Source organism: Vitis vinifera, chromosome 11, assembly GCF_030704535.1.
Source record: "Vitis vinifera cultivar Pinot Noir 40024 chromosome 11, ASM3070453v1".
NCBI lineage: Eukaryota > Viridiplantae > Streptophyta > Magnoliopsida > Vitales > Vitaceae > Vitis > Vitis vinifera.
The window spans coordinates 8,029,819-8,056,348 of NC_081815.1; the positions used below are offsets into that span (position 1 = coordinate 8,029,819).

The 26,530-nt window shown below is 36.9% G+C and overlaps 1 protein-coding gene across 3 annotated transcripts; it reads right to left on the minus strand.

Annotated features, from left to right (window-relative positions):
- Window positions 1-839: 839 nt before the first annotated feature.
- On the minus strand, window positions 840-26,530 carry LOC100258659 (uncharacterized). Of its 3 annotated transcripts, none has more exons than XM_003633123.4 (5): window positions 26,258-26,530; window positions 25,778-25,838; window positions 17,034-17,138; window positions 2,490-2,853; window positions 840-1,172 (listed from the first exon to the last, which is right to left on the minus strand). In XM_003633123.4, the coding sequence occupies exons 1-5, from the start codon at window positions 26,396-26,398 to the stop codon at window positions 1,151-1,153; spliced, it is 693 nt and encodes a 230-aa protein (XP_003633171.1). In that variant the 5' UTR covers window positions 26,399-26,530; the 3' UTR covers window positions 840-1,150. The 3 variants fall into 3 exon arrangements, with proteins under 3 accessions (XP_003633171.1, XP_003633172.1, XP_059596844.1); XM_003633124.4 differs by having other exon boundaries at window positions 2,490-2,793; window positions 26,258-26,522; XM_059740861.1 differs by lacking the exon at window positions 840-1,172 and having other exon boundaries at window positions 2,217-2,853; window positions 26,258-26,522.

The following is a 26,530-nucleotide window of genomic DNA, read 5'->3' on the forward strand; positions in this document are numbered from 1 at the left end:
TGCAGTGGAGTTTATCTGGAAGTATAAGAAAATTCACTGAAATAATGAATCTGGCTTATAAGCCTAATGATGTTAACTGTTTGAATCCATCTCATTCATAGGAGCTAATTTTTGCCTAAACTTCTGAAGTCAGACTGAGGTTGAAAATTGAAATGGTAATTTTTTCAATTATATTCCAATTTTATTTTACTGGTCATGTGGGTCTTTACTTGGGCAGCAAGAGAGAAAGGGTGGGCATGGGAATTGGAAACCAGACATACTTTTGCCTGAATTTTCAAGGGAGAATATAATTCCATTCTATTGTACACCCTCTTTTTATTTCATGTCACTCTTCAGAGGGAAAAAAAAGAGGTCAAAATCAATGTCACATTTCTTATGGCAAACACGTTTTTGGATAAAACTGATGCAGAAGACAAAGCTACTTTTGCGTCCTAGTTTTGTGACATCTGTCCAACCACTATATTTTTCACCATTCTCTTTTTCCTACTAGAAAGAACAGAAGTGTAGTCTAGACAAGAAATGCATCTAGTAGGGGCACCTTCGCCCTCCCCCCCCCTTTCCTCACACTATATGCTACATCCATCCAAGCAAGAAATGCATAATGATAGGGTTCCAAGTCAACCCCTATTACACCTACTCCTCCCCTCCCTAGTGCGTTTGGTACGTGGGAAATGAAAAATGACAATAACATGTAATGGGGGTGAGTCATAATACGATATAGAAGGGAGGAATTAAAATTCATACTAATGAAATTTTTATTAATGGGAATGGAATCGATTTCCAATTCCCATTCTCTACTCGGTTGTTCTATATGAAATCCTAAAACAATGCTTATAATGTTACTTGTTAATGAAACCATATGGGATGTTGGGCTTTGCACCTTAAGAGCAGAAACTACAAAAGGTTGAACCTCTTCAAGTCTATTAGAGGTTAGGACACAATAAGATCAATTAATCATCCGTTTAAGTAATATGCCTGTAAAGAGGGAGGAGTATTTGGTGTAATCATTTCATACAAGAAACCATGAAAATTAACAGGCACCTCAATACCAACACAAAATATCTGAGCACCGTTTTGCAGCTGGCATTAGAGCAGGAGAGGGCACTAACATCTTGCGTATCCTTCCCAATTTGACATGAAATACAACCAATTATAACATTTGGAAATGACATCTGCAAGTATCCCACATAAAACTGAATAAGAATAAGAATAAGAACAATAATAACAACGATAATAACAAGGAATTCATCATAGGCAGGTTATCTTAAGTCCTATTCAAACAGGGAAGCTTTTAGAAAAGCTACAGCAGTGTTAAGGTGCACCTGGCTTTAAATACAGTTGTATCATTCTTTTTCTTTCATCATTCTGTTTTGTTGAGGAAATGAAAAGAAAATTTAGTTCTCACCAACAAAATTGAGCATTAAGTTTTAGCTAAGTAGGCTCTTATAATAATTTCCTCGATAGCAACGAGTCTCCTTCAAAATGGATGTTGTTGTGGAGCTGCTATTTTTATGCAGGCCACAGCAGATGTTTTAGATTTCAGAACTTTCTTTTATATGAAACTTTCATATTGAGTACTCTGATCCAGGTCAGCATTATTTCCAAAATTAATATCCATAATAGGATCTTGAAAACTAATGAGGGCCATGGGAAAGTCCTCCATAGACTAACTGCTAATGATTTTAATCAACAAAAGAAGCAAATAAGAGTGCTGCTCACAATAACACCAAGTAAGAGCTAGAATGACTTCAATTGACCACTGGAGTTGGCTATATCCATTCCTTGGAGATGATGAGTGAAGTCTACTCTGTAAATTGCTTATGGATCACCATCCAAGAGATTCCTTTATTAAAATATAAGGAGTAAAGAAGAAACAATTACCACCTTCTTTCTGACAGAAATTGGGAAGGGGCACTGCAGAGGTTGACAAGAGTAACCATCTTACATGTGCCAGGCTGCCAGTGTCCAGTTACAATTATTTTTGCTTGTAGTATGTTTGAAATGAAATTCAAGCTTATAATAGCCTCCTGAGCAGATTAAAAAATCGGCTTGGTAATGATGAGATGTCCATGCAACATTGGTTAGAATGGCCCACCCAAGGTTGCAAACTATTTCCAAGTAACTTCACTGCCAACCACTACATATCTCATTTATTATTTTCCTTTGAAGAAATATCATCTAAATAGTGCAATATTCTTATCCAAAACCCTTCCCCCTTTTCTTTTCCCTTTTTAGGAATCGTGCAATAAAAAGCCAAAGGAATAGCCATTTCATGGGGAAATATGCCACAAATAGCCAACTAGAAATCACTTTTACAGGCATTAAAAAATTCTATTCTTTTAGGCTCTTCTAGTAGATAACAAATTTTTCACAAATTTAACAGAAAAAAACAATCACAATTAAATGCAATGGTAACAAAAATAATTAATAGTAAATCAAAAGGAGTAAGGAGCATTAAGAAAAAAGGAAAGAAAGAATGCAAAACATACCCCAGTAGACCCCGGCCTTGCCATGTTCTAGGTGTCATTGTTAAGTTGATCAGTGCACCTTGCCTCATAACTATAACAGGTATTGCATGACCATGGTTTGTCTGGGCTTCAGAAGCAAGCCTTGGGAGCAAATTATCACCAGCTTCCACATTCCCGAATTTCACAATCCGATCTCCAAGTTGTAACCCATCCTCTGCTGCTGGTGATGCCTCGGCTATTTCATCAACCACTGCAAAGGGTAAGCTGACAGTGGCATCAACGTCCATGGCAGTCAGGGTATCTCTGGGAAGAACATTGTGAGAAGCTGCAGATGGAACAGCAGTAGCAGTGGATGAACCTTGGTTATTTGACCCCTCATCATTATCTTGTACATAAACAAAAACTGGGATCAATTCAAATAAAATATAAAAAGTACAAGCAGGATACTAATTGGAAACAACTAAGCATAATTCTTCATAAAATAAGAACTTCAAAAAACTGAGATGTGAAAAATTAATCACCATAAACAGAAGCCAAAGCAACAAATTGGGTAAAGAAAAAGCACCCTATATGCCTAAATTATAGAAAACCTATTCCACAACATGGACACATAGGGGCATGCAGACAAAAGAGCTTTGCTACAATTTTTTACTGTTAACCATCAAAAAGAAAGTCGGAGGAATGCACAATTTAATACAAACATCAAGATGCATTGACACTCATGGGGGAGCACATGCCACCCATGGAATAATCCTAAATATCCAAACCTTAATTAAGCTCAAAGCTAAGATTTGTTTGGTAAAAAGCAGAACTCATTCCACTGAGATACAATAGAAAAGCCTTCTATTTGAACTTTATATATCTTTATCTATTTGTCAGCTACTTGGAGACAAACTTGCTGAAACAAAACCCTGTTAGATCTGGGCCATCCTTACCCAATTACAAGCCTCTAACTACTACATGTATTTGAATGTAAAAAAATAAAATTAAAAATAAAATAAAAAATAAAAAATTAAGTCTAAAAAGAGGAAGTAAGAAGAAACAGAATGTAGCACATCAACTTCTAAAGGGTCACACTCACCCAGCCTTCTGATGGCTTTTATAAATGTTCTTTGGATTTCTTTTACAAAAGAAACTTGTAAAGTTTCTTACTGAAGTTTGTCATCGCCAATGAATTAGAATCTTTTAATATAATAATAATAATAATAATAATAATTTCTTACTAAAATTTCATACCGAAATTACTGAATTTTTCTGTGTGTCCAATTTGGAAACTAACGTTTTTCTTTGAATTTTTTATAATATCTTACTCAAATTATTTGGTTTGGTATATCTGAAATGTTTTGCTCTTACCTTTCATAATTATGTTTTTAGAAGACACTAGTGAATGAAATCATTTTTAACTAAGGAAAATGTGGATGAAATTGGGCATGTTTGCACAATCAGCTGTAAAGCATTTTATGCTTTAAATACTGCAAAAAGTCAACTATCCCACTTGAACAAGAAATCAATTGATAAATAGTTGTTGGTTGGTGTATAATAAATGTAGAGTATATTTTATTTTATTTTTTATGTTATTTTTTATGGTTATTAGGAAACAGTTATTTGAGGTATTTTTGCAGTCTTAGTTAACAAATATAAATAGGTGAGAAAGCATAGGAATTCTTAGTTAACAAATATAAATAGGTGAGAAAGGATAGGAAGTCAAGCAATCTTTCTATGATAATAATAATAATTAATAGATGAGAAAGTATACTAGTAGTAGCAGTTGTTGCACAAATAGTAACAACACTATTAATAATAATAATTAAAAAAAATCTGAAATCTCTATGGTTGTAAATTGATTTTTCTGATGATTATGGTACAATCTTCCAACTTATTTGAGGTCATTTGGTTTATTTTTTCTATTTTCTATAATTTTTGGATAATTGATCCTCATGTTTTCATTCTGAAATTTGGGGCCTTTTTTTTTGGGTCTTGTTAGCTTAAAAATCCTCGCTAAATGGCACACCTGGAATAGGAAAGTGTTTAAGTGTTGCTGATTTGTTGAATTTAAAAGTGTTTTTTGGCTTTGGAGGGATTTGGCAGCTTGCTTTGATGGTTCATTTATGGCTGAAAGTTTGGACAGATTTATTTTGGTAGTTAGAATATTATTCTTATTGTTTCTTTGTGTCGTGTAAAGCTTGGATGGGTCAAATCTGATATTTTTTGGGTGGATGATAAATTACAAACATCCAAGGATAATGAAACACCAAATTTGGTCACATCAAAAGAACAAAATGGAGTTAATTATTTTGCTTGCACCATGCTTTCCACATTTTTCTATGTAGAAATACGAAATTAAATACTTAACAAATAATCCTCTATTAAATAAGAAGGCTAGGGAATAAAAAAATTCAATGTGTGAGGACTACAATGTTATGGAATGGCAATGCCAGAGTATGAAATCCTAGATGGCAACTACAAGTGAGTCCTATGATGGCTCTAAGAAGATTTAGTATTTGATAGTAGTCATTTTCATAATAAGGTAATGTTTCTCAGGTTTATGAATTGAATGTGAAAATCTTCACCACCTTTGGAAAAAAAATTTCACCAGTAAGCAATTTGGAAAATCTCTCTAAATACTATGGCACCCTCAAAAATTTGTGGGAACAGTAAGTGCAATATTGATCATCAGTGGGTGTAGGTTGGGGGTGTTCACTGGTTTTGGGAGCTCCTGCTAGGGGCATTCCAACTCGCTTGGGGGTTGGTTGTTGTTAGGGAGGTGGGTGTTTGTTTTTCTTTTCCTTCTCATGCTTGCCATTTGGCCCTAATTGTATGCTTCGTGTGTGCTTCAATGAGCCTTTTTGTTGGCGTCTTTAGTATATTATCTTTTTTACCTATCAAAAAAAAAAAAAAGTAAGTGCAATATTGATCTTTTAACTGCTGACCTAACACAACAAAAACAACACTAGGAGTTTATGCCTATTTCATGTTATCTAGTTTAGACTCAAATCTTTGCGGTTTTATATATTATATTCTTCTAAGCAAGACACTACCAATTGTTTTTGTGAAAAGAGAGAAAAGGGAGAATCCCTAATTTTTGTTATTAAAAAAAATTGTTAATAATACACATTGGACTTGGGTATATATATACATGTTAGTGGGATCCACAATACAATAAGGAAAGAAAAGGAAAAGTAAATAACTGAAATAACTGTACACTATCTAACACTCCCCCTCAAGCTGGAGCATATATGTTATATGCACCAAGCTTGTTACAAATGTATTTAATTCTAGGACCTCTGAGAGATTTAGTAAAAATATCTGTTAGTTGATCATTTGAATTGACAAAACTAGTAGCCACACATCCTGATGCGATCTTCTCTCTAATGAAGTGACAGTCAACTTCAATGTGTTTGGTCCTTTCATGGAACACTGGATTGGATGCAATATGCAAAGCGGCTTGGTTGTCACAGATGAGCTTCATCTGTTCATCTTTTCCAAATCTCAACTCCTGAAGAAGATGTTTCAGCCATATGAGTTCACATGTTGCCAGAGCCATACCTCGATACTCGACTTCAGCACTAGATCTGACCATTACATCTTGTTTCTTACTCTTCCAGGATATTAGGTTATCTCCAATAAAAACACAATACTCGAAAGTGGAACATCTATCTGTGGGTGAGCCAGCCCAATCTGCATTTGTGTAACCAACAACCTGGGTATGACCTCTGTTCTCGTACAACACACCTTGGCCTGGTGTGCTTTTGATATATCGAAGAATGCGGATTATAGCATCCCAATGGCTATCACATGGTGACTGTAGGAATTGACTAACAACACTTACAAGAAAAGAAATGTCTGGACGAGTAATGGTGAGATAGTTCAGTTTACCTACAAGTCGCCGATATCTCCCAAGATCTCCTAAAGGCTCCCTCTGTCCTGGTATAAGTTTGACATTTGGATCCATAGGAGTGTCTATCGGTTTACAGTCTAACATACCGGTTTCTTCCAAAATGTCTAAAGCATACTTCATTTGGGAAAGAACCACACCGGAACTGGATTGAGCTATCTCAATCCCTAAGAAATAATTGAGTTTCCCCAACCCTTTAGTCTGAAAGTGGGTGAAAAGGTGTTGCTTTAGTTTCTAAATATCATTCTGATCACTGCCTGTAATGACGATGTCGTCCACATAAACTACCAGATAAATACACTACCTCGAAGAGTTATGATGATAGAAAACGGAATGGTCTGCTGTACTGCGGAACATGTCAAACTCCTGCACAACAGAACTAAAACAGCTAAACCATTCGCGAGGAGATTGTTTCAAGCCATATAGAGAACGGCGTAACCTGCACACTAAACCAGACTCCCCCTGAGCAACAAAACCAGGTGGTTGCTCCATATAAACTTCCTCAGCAAGATCCCCATGAAGGAAAACATTTTTAAATATCTAACTGATAAAGAGGCCAAGAACGCATAGCAGCCATGGAGAGCAATAAACGAACAGAAACTATCTTGGCAACAGGAGAGAAAGTGTCACCATAATCAGAACCATAAACTTGAGTATAGCCTTTAGCAACTAAGCGGGCCTTAAGGCGATCAACCTGACCATCAGGGCCAACCTTAACTGTGTAGACCCAATGACAACCAACTGTAGATTTACCAGAGGGTAAAACAACAAGATCCCAAGTGTCATTGGAGTGTATAGCAGTCATTTCATCTACCATTGTCTGTCGCCAGCCTGGATGGGAAAGAGCCTCAGGGGTGCTCTTGGGAAGAGAGACAGAAGATATAGCAGAAACAAATGCAGAATAAGGTGAAGATAATCGATGGTAACTCAAAAAATTGTAAATGGGATGAGGATTACGAGTAGATCGATTACCTTTCTGAAAAACAATGGATAAGTCAGCAGAAGAAGGCAGATCCGGGGCAGGAGAAGCCGAAGGGATAGGAAGTGAGTCAGCAGGTACCTCGGCCAAAGAAGGAGGAACAAAGACATGATGACGGCGATGATAAACCTGAAGTGGGCGAGAAGGCATTGCATCAGGTGGGAAGATAATGGAAAGGGGTAAGACTTCAGAAACAGGAAGAGACTCAGAGGTGGAGAAGAATGATGAGTCCTCAAAGAAAGTGACATCAGCAACGAGAAAGTAGCGATGAGTCTTAGAGGAATAACAACGATAACCCTTTTGAAGTCTGGAATATCCCAAGAAGATGCATTTTGTGGCTTTGGCAGAAAGTTTGTCCTATCCAGGAGTGAGAATATGAACAAAGCAAGTACAACCAAAAACACGAGGAGAAAGGAAATAAAGTGGTTGGTTAGGGAAAAGAAGAGAATGAGGAATCTGATCATGTAATACAGATGAGGACATACGATTAATCAAATAACATGTTGTAAGAACAGCGTCCCCCCAAAAACGAAAAGGAACATTACTATGGAGAAAGAAAGTACGAGTTGTCTCAACAAGATGTCGATTCTTACGTTCAACTACCCCATTTTGTTAAGGAGTATGAGCACAAGAAGATTGATGAAGGATCCCACGTTGGGACATAAATGAAGTAAATGGTGCAGAAAAATATTCCCTGGCATTGTCACTGTGTAACACACGAATAGAAATATTGAACTGGATTTGGATTTCAGCATAAAGTTTCTGGAAAATAGAGAATAACTCAGCTCGATTTTTTATTAAAAATAACCAAGTACATCGAAAATAGTCATCAATGAAAGTGACAAAATACTGAAATCTTAAAGTAGACGCGGTCCGACAAGGACCCCAAACATCAGTGTAGACAAGTTCAAAAGGAGACTTTGCCCAATTATTCAAACGCTTTGGGAACGAGACACAAGTATGTTTCCCAAGCTGACGGGACTCACACGTAAGCGACGACAAAGATGAAAAATGAGGGACCATTTTCTGGAACTTAGATAGACTAGGGTGGCCTAGGAGACTGTGGATGAGGAGGGGAGCATCAGTGGAAATGCAAACTGCAGGAGTTGAAGGCAAGGAGAGGTGATAGAGGCCTTGAGACTCACGTCCTATGCCAATCGTCTTCCCCATACTCTAGTCCTGCAAGGTCACAAATTTATCAGAAAAAGTGATGGAACAGTTAAGAGTGCGAGTTATTTTGCTGATGGAAATAAGATTAAAAGGACACTCAGGGGTATAAAGGACATAATGGAGAGGTAAGGAAGGGAAAGGCTGAGCTAAACCAAAACCTTTAGCCATAGTTTGGGAACCATTAGCTAAAGTAACGGTAGGTAAGGCAGAAGTAGTAGTAATAGAAGAGAAAAGATCCTTATTACCAGATATGTGATCAGAAGCGCCAGAATCTAGAATCCAAGGTCTAAGAGAAGATGTGTGGGTAAGACAAGCAGAAACATTACCAGTCTGGGCAATAGAAGCAACAGAAGCTGACTTGATGGTCTGATAGCGGAGATAGTCATCATACTCACTGTTAGTGAGGGAAGTACCCTGAGATGTGGAGAAACTAGGAGGCTGAGGCGACTGAGGATCAGATGACTGGGTCACGTGGGCAGTGCGGGGAGGCCGCCCATGTAACTGATAACACCGATCACGAGTGTGGCCAAGCTTATTGCAATAGGTGCAATGAGGACGTTGGCCTCTACCTTGGTTACCACTGCGTCCTCCTCAAGAGTTAGTTTGAGAAACTAACACAGAAGAATCTGAAGTGTTATCAGATGGCAAAGTCTGAGTGGAGGAGATACGGAGGAGGTGAGCAAACACATCATCCAAGGATGGAACGGAGGAATTGCCAAGAATCTGATCGCGGACGGTCTCAAGATCTGGACGGAGGCCAATAAGCGTAAGAACCATGAAGAACTTGTCAATCTGTGTTCGTTGATCCCCAACATCAGTAGTAAGAGGCATCACGGTCAAGAATTCCTCCTTAAGAGAGGCAATCTGGCCAATATAAGTAGATAAATCCATGTCTTGTTGTCTGACATTGACAATAGAAGAAGCCACCTTATAAAAACGTTGGATATCATTCGTGTATAGCCCTTTCGCCTGATTCCAAAATTTAAAGCATGTTTTGTAGGCCTGAAGATGAAGGAGAATTTTAGGATCAATTGATTGCCATAACACACTATATAACTGTGCATCTATCTTCCTCCATTGTACTCTGTCAACCTCAGGGATATCCGCCTCCTGCGTAACAAGGTGATCCTCATAACCTTGACCCATAAACCAAAGCTCCACAGAGGCAGATCAGGACAAATAATTTTCACTGCCAACCAATTTCTTCGAAGTAATCATAGGAGATCCAGATATGACAGAGGAAAAAATGGAACTTTTAGTAGCCATATCTACTTATCTAGAGAACGAAATATGTTTGGATCGAAGAGAGCCCTAATACGGCTTTAGATCGCGGCTGAAAGAAGAAAAAAAAAAAAACCGAGGATCCGCGGCTGTGAGAGACCAAATAGTAAAGAAAAACAAATGTGGCACTACTGGAAGGGTAGAAGAACACTTCCTAAGACACGTGCAGGGCTCGAGGTGGAGAGGAAGTCACCGAAGGTCACCGGAAAAGTTGTTTAGAGGGTCAACGGAGACAAAAAAAACCCCAAAAAATGCACTTGTAGGGCTCGGAAAGGACAAGCACGGATGGAGGGTGGCTAGACGGCGTCAGGCGAGGCTGGAGGTGGAAGCACGTGGCCGGAAAGTGCTCCACGCGCCCTCACGCACCGGCGCGTGAGATTCAAGCTGTCGGCGAAGAAACGCGCGTGGCCGGCGCATGTATGAGAATCTTCCTCCGGTGCTTTGACAAAACTTGAAGATCTCCTTGCGCACCTGATGGTATGGTCAATGTCAGAAAGGACGTCGCCAGGAAAAGTCGCTGGAAAGTGAGGGTTTTCTGATGGCGATACAGTTGATCAGAAAGTTTTAGGAGATGGGAAAGGTGACCGAAATGAAACACGGTCACCGAAAGGTTTCCCAGAATTGATTCACGGATAAACCGGAAATAATTAGGTTTTTTTTTTTTTCTCCCTAAGCTCTGATACCATATGAAAAGAGAGAAAATGGAGAATCCCTAATTTTTGTTATTGAAAAAAAACTATTAATAATACACATTGGACTTGGGTATATATATACATATTAGTGGGACCCACAATACAATAAGGAAAGAAAAGGAAAAGTAAATAACCAAAATAACTGTACACTATCTAACAGTTTTTAATGTTTATATTAAGCTATAAAGGTCCATCTAATGTCAAGGCTCCATTGTAGCTTGTCCAAAATATTTTGTCTTAATCTCTGAAAGTGGACATGACAATAGTTGTGGTGGTGGTCGTGACTTTCCTAGTAATTCTCATGGGAATGGTCACATTGGTGGACATGGTGATAGGAAGTGTGATCAATGTGCCAGCACCAAGCATACTAAGCCTTATTATTGAGTGATATGTGGTATGCCACATTATATACATCAAGTCACTAATGCCATATTACTTATCAAAAAAAAAAGTCACTAATGCCATTAGATAGTCACTGCAACCTTCTAATACATCTAGACATGTAGCTCCGAATTCTAACGATCTCATCCAAACATTGCAAATTACTCTTCCATCCTCTTTTGCTGCTACTTTAGCCAATTCAGGTGATATTGCATGTTGCCCAATCTTCTCTATCCTCAGTCATTGACTATAGAGCTAAGTCCCAAATATCTAGTAAGTTATCCGTCTTCTCTCTCTCTTTTTTTTTTAATAGGCAAAGATCAAATATATTAAAAGTGTCGAACAAACAAGCACACAAAAGTAAACATATTTTATACAAAGGTGCCAAAAGGCCAAACAACGGTGGAGGGATACACAAAAAAAACTCCATTGCCTTACTTAAAGCCTAGCCAAACAATTAAGTTCATCATGGACAATGAGCAACCTCCTATATACACTCTAATCAACTCTAAAATATTATGAATCAAGGATTATTGGATTGTTTGATATGCTTTTTTGGTATTTTTAAACACACTCATATCTCTCCTTTCATATGGTCCAAAATAAGTACAAAGGAGATGCTTTTCAATCTTTCTTCCTCTTATTCCCAACAAAAATCTATGTTAACCTTAAAGGACATCTTAAAATCTATCATGGACAATGAGCAATCTCCTATATATACTCTAATCTACTCTAAAATATTATGCATCAAGGATTGTTGCATTGTTTGATCCGTTTTTTCAGTATTTTTAAACGCTCTCAAATCTCTCTTTTCATATGGTCCAAAATAAGCACAAAGGAGATACTTTCCAAACTTTCTTCCTCTTATTCCCAATAAAAGATCCATGTCAACTCAGAAGGACATCTTTGATTGAGGAGAGCATCACCCACAATACTAAAAGAAGAGCATAAATAGCTACTATAACATGACTACTTTCAAGCAACGAACTAGAATGTGACTAACCGTTTCTTCTTTTCCTCTGCACAACATCCTCTAACCCCTCCTTTTGAGCTGATCAAATGTTGATATTCTTCTCCACTTAGCTTCCTAAGCGAAAAACTTGACCCTCATTGGAACCCAAGGATTCCAAACAATGCAAGAGCAGAACGCCTTCATTCTTCCATTGGATAAAGAGAAATATAAAGACTTAATTGTAAATTTACCATGCTTCAAATTGAGCCAAACCATTTTATCCTCTCTACCCTTACTAATCGTTCATACTTGCAAGTTCCTAAAAAGGCCTCCACCTCATATAGCTCATGTCTTGTGAACCTAAGGTTCCAACAAACTCATTCCCCTTTTTGCTCCCACATCTCAGCTACTCATGCATCTTTGGTAGTGATTATTAAGAACAATGCAAGAAAGGCCTCTCCCAAGGGCACATCACTGCATCACTTATCCTTCCAAAATTTTACCCCAACTATTCTCCATCTTAAATCCAGTTCTACTGTCAAAAACCTCCCACCTGCTTCTAATTGCCTTTCACACCCCCACCTCACACCCTTCCCTCACTCCTCTAGAGCACCATCCCCCCCTTCTTCCTCTCCATACTTTTTTCCCTATAATCACCTGATTCCAAAGGTATTCATTCTCAATCATAAATCTCTAACACCATTTATCAAGAAGAATCTTGTTGAGAATGAACAAACTTCTAACACTCGATCCCCTACTCCTTTTGTCCATGTAAATTGTCAACCAATTCACTAGATGAGGCCTTCTCATAAGAGCCCCTCCCTTTAGATCCTTTCCAATCTTAAACTTACCATCTTGGTATGAAAAATAATGACATGTAGTAAATTGGTAAGTTGTGTCTCTTCCACATGGCAAGTCGTTTCTGAAATCTCCCTTCCACCACATCCCAACTCATAAAAGATCCAAAAGGAGCTCCCAATGGAAGGCCCATATAATTGGTGGGTAAGGTACCCACTCTACAACCTAATACCTATCTAGGTTCCACATTAACTAGTACCGACTAGCTTTTCTCCAAATTGATTTTTAAACCTAATATTGCCTTCAACCACATGACCGTCTAGCTCAAGTATGTCATATGTTCCTTACTAGTATCACATAGAATAAGATATCATCAAAAAGTAACAAGTGAGACACTCCTCTTCCACTACATGATAATCTCATGATCCATAGAAATGCACTACTTAATCCACCCTATTCACTTAGAACCAAATCTCATTTATACCAAGACCATTGGTAAAAACGCCTAACTGACAAGATCACACGCCTTCTTCATGTCTAGCTTACACATGATCCCATTCTCAGTTTTTTTTTAGCCTTAAGTCAATGGCTTCATTTATTACGAGGACCACATCCAAAATCTATTTACAAACCACCTTTTCGACCTTTTTTTTTTAATCTGTTAACCAAAGAGTTTTGCTAGAAGCTTGTATAGGCCCCCTAACAAACTAATCAATCTAAAACTTTTTAAATCTTCTATATCCTTTTTTTTTTAAGAATAACGCTATAAAAATGGCATTTAAGCTTTTTCGAAAGAGGCTAACTCATAGAACTCCACACACACACACACACACACACATATAAAAATAAATAAATAAACTCACTATACTTTCTATGAAGTTCCAACAAAATTGCCAAAAGGGCATGGAGAAGCCATCTGGCCTCCATGCACAAATTGGAAAAGGGTGACCTGCTCCTTAAAGAAAGTCTCTCCAAGGACCTTGAATCTTCTCCAATTTAAAACTTGCACCATCACATTGTTTTGCTAAAGCCTTAAATTGTTCCGCAACTTTTTCTCCCATGTCATACGTCTTTCATAATCTCCAAACAAAAAGAATGATTCAAAGCATGAGGAAGATGGGTTGTATTACATAGATCTTAGTGAACGTTCTTCATTAGGATTGAATACTACAATCTCACATCTTTAATGGCATTTCCGTCTAGGGTATCCATATTTGCTAGTTATACCTATAATGAGTCTTCGTCCTATTTTGATACCTTTCCTCAATGGGAGAATCTCCATGGTTGTTTCACTGCATTTGATAAGAACAAATGGCCCAACCTTGAATCTTCTATCCCAATTAGAGTATCTATTCCCATTGTTTTCTAAGCTTTCAAATTGTTCTATAACTTTTTCTCTCATGTCATATGTCTTTCATAATTTTCGGACAAAGAGGATGACTCAAAGCATGAGAAAGATGGATTGTATGACATAGATCTTATTGAATGTTCTTCATTAGTATTGAATACTACAATCTCACATCTTTAATGGCATTTCTGTCTAAGGTATCCTTATTTGCTAGTTATATCTACATTGAGTAGTTGTCCTATTTTGAATGTGAAGTTATTTTAATTTGGCACACATCACCTTACTTTCTTTCCAAGTTGCAGTCATAGTTGACAATTAAAGTCTTTTGATGTCATCAACACAAATATTTGGGTCCTTCTCGAATTACTAGTTTGAATGGATTTGGTTATTTTGTTACATTTTTTAATATTACTCAAGATTGACATGGTTATTTTTTATGAAAAGGATATCTAAATTACCTAGCATTGTTTATAAATTTTACGACGAAATTCTTGTACAATTAGGTGAACATATAAAAGTTGTTCAACCTAATAATGCAACAGAATATGCACAATCTATCATGAATTCATTTTTTATTAATCATGGTCTCGTTCACCAAGCTAGTTGTGCTCACACCTCTCAACAAAATGGTGTTGTTGAATGAAAGCCTCATCAATGATTGGTTGTGCACCTCATCATTCGATATGTAGGTCCTAACACATTTTTCAGCTAATGTTATTCTTACTGCATGTCCTCTCATTGATTGTATGCTCACTACTATTATCAATAATCAAACTCCTTTTCCCCCTTTACAACCAAGCCTCTCTCCTTTTCCATTCGCTCATTATGTGTAACAAACTTTCTCCTCATGCTTAAATGTTATTGTTGTTACAACCCTACATCTAAATGATACTTTTGAGTGCCAACGCTATATTTTTCTAGTCAATTCCCTTCTTTTCTTCCCTTGGTCAATGTTCATCTACACATCTCATAACTACTTGAGGGGAAGTTCCTATATTCTCATTCTCTTTGATGTCCTAAGCCTCCTTTATAGTCTATCAACAATCCAAAAAATCAACAATTTATTTCTCCTGGCCCATGTTTAGCGTCCTCTCTACCGAAGGATCCTATTCCTTCATCATCCATCGTAGATGCTATTGATTTACCAAATCCATTACATCAAGGTAAATGCAATTGTACTGAACATACTATTGCTAATTTTGTGTCTTATAGTCATGTTTCCTTATCTTTGTACTCTTTTTTTTCTTTTACCTTGTCTCCATGTCTATTCATGCATCTTATCAAGATGGTTTATCTTCAACAAGATAGAAAGATGCTATGAATAAGGAAATGAATGCCCTTCACAAGAACCCATCTTGGAAGCTTAATAAATTGTTCTCTAGGAAGAAGAGAGTCAATTATTGTTGAGCATATGAATACATTCACGATGGTTTTATTAGACATCTCAAGGTACACTTGGTTGCAAAAGGTCCTACATTATCATATTAATTACTTTGAGACATTTCCTATTGCTTGTCCTAATTTGCTATGAGTTATTTTTTGCCAGTTGTGACCTTCTATATTAGCTTCATATAAAGCATGTTTTTCTACACGATAACTTACTAGAAGTATGTATAGATCAACTACCTGGTTATAATATTATATAAGGCTAAAGGTGGGCTTGAGGCGTTTTTCCCTAATGAGGCAAGGAGAGTTAAAGCTCGAGGAGAAACAAGACATAAACATCAACTTAAACAGATAAATAAATAAATAAGAATTTAAGAAAACAAAAACCAATATAAAATTACATGAAATTTGAATAATAAAAAAATCATGAAATTCATAATAACAAAATCAATTGTTTGTTATTGTCAATAATTTCTAATTCAGAGTGCATTTGGCAATGTTTCTATTCGACATTTTTAAATTCTATAAGTGTTTTTAGAAGAATCACTTATCAAGTGCTTATCTAGGAAATATTGCAAATGATTATTCAACTTTTTAAAAGTATTTTCTAAATTTTGCCAAACATCTGAATTTTCTTAAAAAACACTTTTTATGCTAGAAGTGTTTTCTAAAGCACTGTCGAATGGACTCTTAGTTTCTTTTTCTTTTCTCTAAAATTAAACTCTATCATGGCTTCATCAAATAATCTTTTAGCACTACCATCACTATCATGTATATAAGATCTTGCAAAAATCATAATCATATATAACTATTGTATTATCCTCCTCATCATGGTTAATATTTGCCTATTCTTCTTCTCATCCATCAATTGTAGATATATTTTTCATCTTCTATCAACAATATGATAATGATTATTTATGAGCTCAATCATCAGAGAAGCCAACAATTTCCATATTTCTTCTAGCCTAGACAGAGAAATAGTACCTAATACATTGTTGGATGGGCATATCTACCAGCAAACAAACACATGGTAAGAACTTGATTAAGGTGAGAATGACCAACTTGATGAAGACTAGTCAACTCCCTAAGCACCTATAAACAATTTGTTGTTTATCTCCCAAGATAATGAATTAAGAATTAAAAATAAAACCTTCAAGACACCATGGACTAAAAATCCAAATATGAACTACAAGAAAGAAAAGAAAACCAAATAACATAAACTTATCCAAATTCATCATAAAAATAAATTGAAATTATCATTTACAAATTTCTTAAACAAGAGCCTTTAAAGAAGTTAATGATATGAAAAAATCTAAAGAAAAGGTATCAAGAAGAAAATAATCAGGACAAACTATTGGTAAGATTTTAACCATCGAGATTGATATGTAAACTCAAATACATATATTTGTTTCTTTATAAGTTTTTAACCTTTGGTGCACCATCTCTTTGGCGCTTGTTTATAAAAAATTGTATTAGTTGCTTATCAAAAAATATGACAACTCCAGTACCTATATATTGATCATAAAAAACCATGCTGAGTATCATTATTATATGCATGAACATCCATTAGTTGATAAATAAGATTTATCTTTGGAAACGAAGTCATGTCAGCATATTATGTTTACTGGAATATTTTCCCGTTTACAAGTCTGATTAAAAATAACAATTACTTTAACTACCTACCTAAATCTTTGTGCAGTGAGGATCTAGGAGCAAGCCTTGCTGAATGCAAAAGTTGAATATTTTCATTTATTTTCTCAGTAATATCCTTGTAATCATTCCGCAGCTCTGCAGTAAAAAGAAAAATTAAACAAGAAGTTCCAATAAAACAAAAGTCACATCTAAAAATGTTAAACTCCCAGTAGCAATGTAATAGCAGCAGAAGCAATCAATGTAGTAGTAGGCTTGTAGCAGGAGCCACAGCAGTACAAACAGTAGAGCAACAAAGATAGCAGGTTGGTTTCAGAAAATTACATGGGTTGTCACAACCATGGTTTTAAGTTGACCCCTCTATAATGTTGTGTCTGTTTTAGCATGTTTTGTCAGACCATTGCATTCCTATTTTGCAGTTATCTGTTATATTAAACTATTAGTTGTATTCATTTATTCATTTATTTATTTTATTTTTTATTATTTTTTTATAAGCATTAGCTGCATTTATGACCCTATCATCAAAGTATACGAAGTATGTTAAAAAATAGATACTAGCCAAAATTCCCATTTCCTCTAAATGCATCCTAATATTAGAAGCATACAAGAAAATGAAACCTAAGCATACTTCACTGATTAAATTTTATCTCCTCTCTCCTCCAAGGCTCCAACCAAAGTTTTTAAAGGCGAAAGCGTAAGGCGAACCATTTTCGTGTCCTTGAGGCGAGGCGTAAGCCTTTTGAGACTATCATTTTTAGAATTAATAAATATTAAAATATAATTAAAAATGTATAAAAAATTTAAAAGATAACTGAATTACATAAATTTTTGGTATTAAATCTCAAATTAATTTCATAACCTTTTTTAGAATATAAAATAATAAAATTTCAATTATATAATGAAGTTCAAAGTCTACAAGTTCATATTCTAAATAATTTAAATATTAAATCAATTGCCTAATTTTTTTGCTAATTTTTTTGTTGTTTGAAAAAATTAATAACTAAAGAAAATTACAAAGTAAAATAAAATTAATTATCTAATTTTTTTTTACTATTTCGAAAAATCAATTATCTAAAATTTTTTACTAGTTACTATAAAATCAATTATAGAAAAAGTAAAATTAATTATCTAATTTTTTTTTACTATTTCTAAAAATCAATTATCTAAAATTTTTTACTATTTACTATAAAATCAATTATAGAAAAAGAAATTAGTGGTTTGCTAATTTTTTAAATAGAAAAAGGGAAAAAAAAAAAAGGCAGCTTCATTAAACAAAGAGATCAAGATGCTTTTTGAAAAACCAAAACAAAAAAGAAAGATAAGGAAAAAACAAATAGGTGTGAAAAAAAAAAGGACAATATAAAATGAAAAATAAAATAAAAAACCAATTTGGGAGAAGAAAATATATTAGAACTGGAGCAAAGAAAAGAACGGAGAACAAAGAGGGAGAAGAAGAGTCGAGGACCATATTGGGAGATCTCTTTGGAGCAATGGGGAGATGTCGAAGCTATCTACACCAGAGTGAGCCATTGCCACAATTCACCAATAGTAAATTAAGAATTAGGGTTTTCTTGTGTTTTCTCCTTTGATTGCACTTTCCACAGGCTCTTTTGGTTAAAGACAACCCTTTTTGTATTTTTTATTTATTTTATTTTTTTGGTCTAGTCGCAACAACAAAAACACATCTGAGGCCTATGCCTCAAGCACTAATGCGTTCAAGGCGCACTGGAAGCGTGCCTTAGATACGCTTTGACTCCAGAGGCGTGCGCCTTTTAGGAGTCTAGCACTTTTGTGAACACTTCAACGAGTTTTGGGAATGCTTCGCCTCAAGGCGCACCCTGAAGCGAGCCTCACCAACACCTTTGAAAACACTGGCTCCAACGGAGTACTTTCTCACATTCTGCTGCATGGAAATCTAAAATATTACACCTCATTGCAGGTAATTGCTACAAATGTGAGTATAGAATGACTTTTAACAAACACAAGTAGGGAAGGGAAGTTACGTGCAATCTTTTTGGCCAAGAATGTAACACCATGAGAAATTGACTTTCAGATTTTCTGTTGTAATGCCAGAGGGCATAATTGACCTCCTCCTCTAGGTTTAACTCCCAATTCCACAAAAAAGTCGAAGAATCTAGTAATGAACAGTCACATCTTTTTTTATATGAAGTAATAACCAATCACATCAGAAATCAACTTCAAGATTTCTGCAAGGCATAACACATTTAAATAAATAATGGATATAAATAGTTTTTTACCACAAAAAACAATTTCATTGCCACCTAGATCAAGAAAGTACAAGTTATCCTTAAAAATAAAAAAAGAAACACAACAACCAATAACCAAAGACACTTATAAAACTCAGAGGGGAATGAAGTTGCCTACAAAAACCTCTCAACAGCTCTTAAGTTGGCCTAAGAATCTGCTAACTGGGTGGCCAAGCATGGGAAAGAGAAAGAATGACCATAGTCTGACGTCAAATCTAAAATCCTATGCATCAAATCCTTCATTCAAGGACCTCACTTTCTCTAAGTATCCAGGGAATAACTAAAAACTGAATCACCCTCTACAGGAAGTTGTTGACACCATAAAGATTTGCTTGGGCTAGGCCTTCCAACAGAGATAACACCTCAAACTCTATAACCAAACCCACCCAGCAGGCAACTCTAACCACTCCTCTATCATATATAAACGTACAAATCCAAGCACAATTCAATTAAGTGTTCGCTGCACATCATCTAAAGTTCACTTTTTTTTCAATCTTGAAAAAGAATAAAATAAAATCTTGAAAGCAGCTCACCCACATGAGTACCCCGAAAAGACACACTAAAAGCAACTCATGCTGTTGGCTGTCCTTCCGCAAATATGTTTGCTATCAACTCATTACAAACAGCTAGGGTTGTCTCCTAAGTTGGACTCACCTAGTTAAGACAAACATCACATTTTGCCACTTTGCGTTCAAAGGCAAACCAAGTCAATCGTTTTGTTGTAAAGGGACATGTTTTTAGGAGCATATCTTAGCCTCCAAACCATTGCAAACTGAAATCAACCCATGAAAGTTTGAGAGCAGACAGAGCGCAGGTCTTAGTTTTTTGAATTCCCAAAGATCCCTGTAGATGGACTGATGCAAGAAAGAAATTGAAGGTATAACCCTGTTAAAGATATAAATTATAAAATTACACAAATGTTCTATCTTGATCTAAATGCTTCAATAACATCCATACTCAAATTTTCTTATTTCTAGCCATACTTATGCAAATAACAATAGGAGAACCATATTAAAATTTTCTGGGTGAGAATTATACACATCCATGCATATATTGATTATTTTGGCAACCTAAAAGTGATCATACAAGGCGGCCACGGGCCCCTAGGCCTTCCATGAGGCTGCAGGGCTTGGCTTTGTGACAGACATCTTCCCACCCTTTGGGCAAGCCATGCCTATCTTAAGTCCAAGAGTCTCAACATAGGCCCAAAAGGAGTTTCCAGGCCCTAGGACTGCCCCTGCCCACTTTGTCATGAACCAAATAAAAGGCTAAAGCTTTGGGCTCAACTTACACAAAAAGGATTGGCCAAGCCCTTGGATAGACCCCACCAAGAAGCCAAGCAACATAGTCACTGGTGAGCTCTTCTTGAAATTACAGATTCTTTTGGTTGTACCACAAATTTCATCCTCATTGCACTAAATTCTCCAACTTGTATTCATCATTTTCAAAAACTTATGGTACACATCAAGGTACATATGATTCAACACAATTTTAAGTAAAGCAGTACACATCAGTAAGTGTATTATATGCTACATATGCAATACACAATATGATATATAAGATACACATCTTTTAATAGTTTTAGTAAAAAATCAAATTTGAACTATTTTTATTTGAAAGTTCATTATATTATTTTTTTTTTTAATTAAAAGGTGCTTTAAAGTTAAAATTAGATGACAAAAGGAAAGAAGGAAAGGGAGAGATGGTGTTTCTATGTGGAAACACTGTACACAAGGCATGTTGAAGGCATGCTTGAAGATTTGGAACAGAGAAAGGCATGCTTGAAGATTTGGAACAAAGAAGTGTTTGGAGATGTCACTGCTAGAAAAGATTCAGTTTTAAAGCAGATGGTGTTTTGGGATTCAATAGAAGGGGATAGGGTCTTGTCTGTTGAAGAGCAAAGTTTCAAAAAGCAAGCTTTGAAGGAGTATAAGAAGTGGGTGATAATGGAAGAGACATCCTGGAGGCAAAAGTCTAGAGAGTTATGGCTGAGGGAGGGTGACAGAAATACTGGTTATTTCCATAAAATGGCCAATGCACATAAGAGGGTCAATACCTTGGTGAAAATTAAGATAAGTGGGTCGTGGGTAATAGAAGAACGTGACATTAAAGATGGTGTGGTTCAGGTTTTCCATTCTCTGTTGTCAAAAACAGATGAGTGGAGGCCCAGATGCAATGGGCTGCAGGTTGGGGTCCTGGAAGGGGAAGTTGCAGGAATGTTAGAGGCTCCTTTTTTGGAGGAAGAGGTGTTTGGTGCTCTCTCAGACCTTAATGGAGATAAAGCTCCTGGTTTTGTTGTGCCAAATTGTATTTAGGTGAGGAGTCTCTCTCCCTTATAGGCTTTTTGGAGTGGGTAGCATCCACTTAAGGGGAGGTGAATCCTTTCTGGTTTTGTTGTTTTTTTTAGGCCTTAGCCGCCTTGTATACCCCTTGTATGCTTTGTGGCTTTTTGCGTTTTTTTTAATGCATTTCTTATTTACTTATAAAAAAAATGGAGATAAAGCTCCTGATCCTGATGGTTTCACAATGGCGTTTTTGCAATTCAGTTAGAGTTTTCTGAAGGAGGAAGTTATGGGGTTCTTTAAGGACTTTCATAATCAGGGCAAGTTCGTCAAGAGCATTAATGCTTTTTTTCTGGTTTTAATTCCTAAGAAAGGAGGAGCTGAAGATCTCAAGGACTTTAGGCCTATAAGCTTAGTGGGCAGTCTTTACAAGTTGTTAGCAAAGGTGCTAGCTAATAGGCTTAAAAAGGTGATGGTTAAGATAGTGTCCAAGTCCCAAAATGCATTGTGGAGGGAAGGCAAATCCTGGATGCCTTGCTGATTGCGAATGAGGCGATTGATTCGATGCAGAAAAGTGGGGGTGGTGGCATTCTTTGTAAGCTAGATATTAAGAAGGCATACGACCATGTAAATTGGAGTTTTTTTCTTTGGTTGCTGGAAATGATGGGTTTTGGAGCTAAATGGATTAGTTGGATTCAGTGGTGTATTGGTACTGTCAGTTTCTCCATCCTTATTAATGGAACTCCCTCAGGTTTCTTTCAAAGTTCTCGGGGATTGAGACAAGGAGATCCTTTATCCCCCTACTTGTTCGTGATTGTCATGGAGGCTCTTAGTTGTTTGTTGAAGAGAGCAAAGGAGGAAGGGTTTTTGCCAGGATGACAGCTCAGTGGTAGAGGAGGTGCGGGAGTGGAGATTACTCATTTGTTGTTCGCGGATGACACTTTAGTATTCTATGAGCCTTCTATTGATCAGGTCCTACTTGAGTTGGCTCCTTATGTGGCTCAAAGCCATGTCAGGGTTGAAGGTGAATTTGGACAAAAGTGAGATCATCGCAGTGGGAGGAATGGAGAATGTAGAGGAGTTGGCCCTTGAGTTTGGTTGCAAGGTTAGCAAGCTCCCATTTTCTTATTTGGGTCTTCCTTTGGGTGCTTGTTTCAAAGAAGTGGCAGTTTGGGACGGGGTTGAGGAAAGGCTCAGGAAAAGGCTTTCCTTTTGGAAAAGGCAGTATATCTCCAAGGGGGGCAGACTGACTTTGATCCGGAGCACTCTATCCAATATGTCTATCTACTGTATGTTCCTGTTTCATATGCCAAGAAGTGTGAGTTTGAGATTGGAGCGGATCCAAAGGGACTTTCTTTGGGGTGGTGGGGCCTTGGAGAGGAAGCCCCATTTAGTGGATTGGTCTATTGTTTGCTCAGATAAACAAAATGGTGGATTGGGTGTGAGGAACATGGCATTGCTAAATAAGGCCCTCCTATGTAAGTGGAGTTGGCGTTTTGCGGTGGAAAGGGAAGCTTTGTGGAGGCAAGTTATTTGTGCAAAGTATGGGGAAGAAGAGGACGGTTGGAGGTCCCGCGTTGTGAGAGGTAGTTTTGGGGTTGGTTTATGGAAAGCGATTAGGAGAGGTTGGGATGTGATAGGCGACAACTTGGTTTATTATGTGGGAAATGGTAGAAGGGTTAGATTTTGGAAGGACAAGTGGTGTAGAGATGATACTTTGTGTACTTCTTTTCCCTCTTTATTTGTTATATCCTTGACTAAGGAGGCTTGGCTGGAGGATATGTGGAGCCATGCTGGAGGGGAAGTGTGGGCTCCTAGGTTCTCTAGGCGGCTTAATGATTGGGAAGTCTTCGATGTGGAGCATTTTCTCTTAAGGTTGCAAGAGAGGAGGGTTTATAGTGATGTGGAAGATCAAGTACTTTGGACAAAGGCAAAGGACGGAAGATTTTTTGTTAAGTCTCTTTATAAGGCGTTGGAACCGGAAAGACTAGGGGATTTTCCTGCAAGAGTTATTTGGAATTCTTTGGTGCCTCCAAGGGTGTGTTTTTTTGCTTGGGAGGCTACGTGGAAAAAGACCTTAACCTTGGATCGTATTCAGAGGAGAGGGTTTTCCTTGGCTAATAGATGTTCTTTGTGTCTGTCAGAGGAAGAGTCTATTGATCACATCCTCTTGCATTGTGTACTGGCCAGAAGTTTATGGAGTTTACTTTTTTCCCTCTTTGGGGTTTCGTGGGTGCTCCCCTCTTCAGTTAGAGAGGAATTATTGGGGTGGCTTGGGCCTTGTATGGGAAAGGAAAGGAAGAAAGTGTGGTTTTCAGCTCCCTTGTGCCTTTTTTGGATTGTCTGGAAGGAAAGAAACAATAGGGCGTTTGAAAAGGAGGAGCATTCGATTCATGGGTGTAAATCGTTTTTCCTTTGTAATCTGTGGGCGTGGACTAAGGGGTTTTTTGGCTCTGATCCCCCTTCCGTTGTAGATTTTGTAGATTGGTTAGGCCCTGGTTAAGGGTTTCTTTTCGCTCGTAGTATACTTTGGGGTGCTTCCTTGATGTGCCACTTGTCTTTTAATATATTGCTCTTTATTCATCAAAAAAACAAGGCATGTTGAAGATAAAAGGTTCTCTAACTATTATTCTAACAATTAGTGGTGAGACCTTGAGTGCTATTTGAAAGAAACAAATGTTATTCAAATAATTTGAGGTTTGACATTTGATTCAAAACCAATGACCATGAAGGAACAAAAACCTGCTGCTGATTAGGCACTTGATGCTGCTAATGAGGCACTTGATGCTGCCAATGTGGCATCTAAGGCCTCCTCCTCAAAGGCTTCCATTTAAGATTGAGGATGATTGATTAGTTTTTCTTTTCCTCAAGGGCCTCCATATAACATTGAGGCCGGATGGAACAGGTGTCATTCAAATATTTTGGGATTTGACATTTGATTTCAAAATAAAGGACCTTGAGGGGACAGAACCTGCTGCTGATGTGGCACTTGATGCACCAATGTGGCACCTAAGGCCTAACCTCAAAAGTTTTCAAAAAACACTTAAAAACTTTCTCCAATAGTCCATGCATTTATAGTCATACTTATATACAGTATGATGGTCATAGTTTCTTTTAGATATATTGGTTCTGGACTAGTAGGAACTTAGGACTTCTGGTCTAATAATACATATTAGGGGCTTGCACAAACTTGAAATTCAAATATAATGAGAACTTTTACTAGACCATATCATTTATGTATGATATTCATGAATGCCTATATTTACAACTTACTAACCTTACTATCAGTTATAAAATTGATAGAATATTGCTTCATACTGCACCATGCCAACATTTATGCATTCCATATATGTATAATATTTGTTCTATTTGTAGGTTGGAAGAAATTACAGTTCATGATAAGTTATGATAGACAGTACAGCAGAATGGGGAAATGGTACATGATATAATCTACGTGTCAATAAATATGCTTACATTAATGCAAGATACATGAAACGTAAGATTAATACATGTATTTGTTTCTTGTCCTCAAGAATGCCATCTCATACCCTATAGGTTTACCTTGGCTGCTACAAGGCTATGGATTTGGCATCCTCATCCACTCACCCAAAGGACTTTCCAGATAACCAAACAAGTATTAAGTACACCATGTTCCAGACTTGTAAATGGCTACCCTTTTTAGCAGCTCTATCTTTGCCACCATATTTCTTTATATCTTCTTAACAATCAAAATTATGACTTTCTAGTAGAGTTTCTACACTTGGAAAGTATCTATAATGTGGAAAGGTCAAAATTTCATAGCCTTGCCCTTGATGCCACAAAACGGGCATAATGATCAAGGGCACTGTTAAGGCTGTGGAAACTCTGTTTACTATTAAGCTACACAACCACATGTTACAGACTTGTACATGGCTACCCTTTTTAGCAGCCCTATCTTTGCCACCATATTTCTTACTACCTTCTTAACAAACTTATGATTTCTCTAATAGAGTTTCCACACTTGTAAAGGATCTATTATATGGAAAGATCAAAACTTCAAAGCCTTGCCCACAATGCCACAAAATGGGCATAAGGATCAAAGTGCACTGTTAAGGCTGGGGAAACTCCATTTCTCATTAAGCCACACAACTATTGCGTCCTTACTCAAACTATCTTAAAAATTTACCACCAAAATTCCATTCAATGAAAATCAAACTGAACCTAGATGTAATGAAGACAAGCATCATACCGGCAAGACGTTGCCTCTCTGCTCGCACAGTTGGAATGTCAATATCTGACCGAGGAAACCCCTACAGCAATCAACCAAAAACAAAGACTAAATAAGAGAATTAGAAAACACAACAATGTTTCCTTTGGTTCACGATAAACTTGATGAAAGAAGTAATTTAGATAAATAAATAAATGAATAAAACCCCAAAAATAAAGCTTTTTAAGACTCACTTAACTCTATACGATTGTTGCTTCTTTGTTGTTACTCAGGAATAAAAAAGAACAGAACATATAAAACATGTTTCCCCTCTTTCCTTTCCTCAATTTTCTCAGAAACTAAACATGACCAGTAAAGCTGGAAAACAAAAGAAAGCATAATAGCAAAGTGCAATCACATTGAATCATTGACTAACTGTCCGTTTGGTAGCCAAGAAACTGCAGGAAAATAAACCTAAAATTCAAAATCATAATAATAGTGAATATGGAAAAGCAAGATTACCTCGGAATCAACGAGACTGCCTGAAATTCCGGGACCGCCGGGCTGGCAGAGACGCTGGATGATGGCGTTCATCTGAGCTTCCAGTTCAGTCCTCCTGTCCATCAGAGCCATTGCTTCTGCTTTCAAGTTCGCCCCCACCATTCTACTTAGAGTTTGTTATCTACGCGCCTTCCTCTAGGGTTGGATTTAAGAGCGGCGGGGAACACTGGAATCGATCAACACTCGTGAAAATGTTTGAAACAAAATTCTGAAGAGGGAATGCTTATTGTCCCT

Bases quoted from the DNA above. Each gene is read 5' to 3' on its own strand.
- LOC100258659 (XM_059740861.1), bottom strand. From the start codon at position 26,398: ATGGTGGGGGCGAACTTGAAAGCAGAAGCAATGGCTCTGATGGACAGG. The intron at 17,139-25,777 runs GTATGATGCTTG...TTTTTACTGCAG, and splicing joins AGAGAGGCAACGTCTTGCCG to AGCTGCGGAATGATTACAAG. The intron at 2,854-17,033 runs GTAGGTAGTTAA...TTTATGTACAAG, and splicing joins CTCACTGCACAAAGATTTAG to ATAATGATGAGGGGTCAAAT.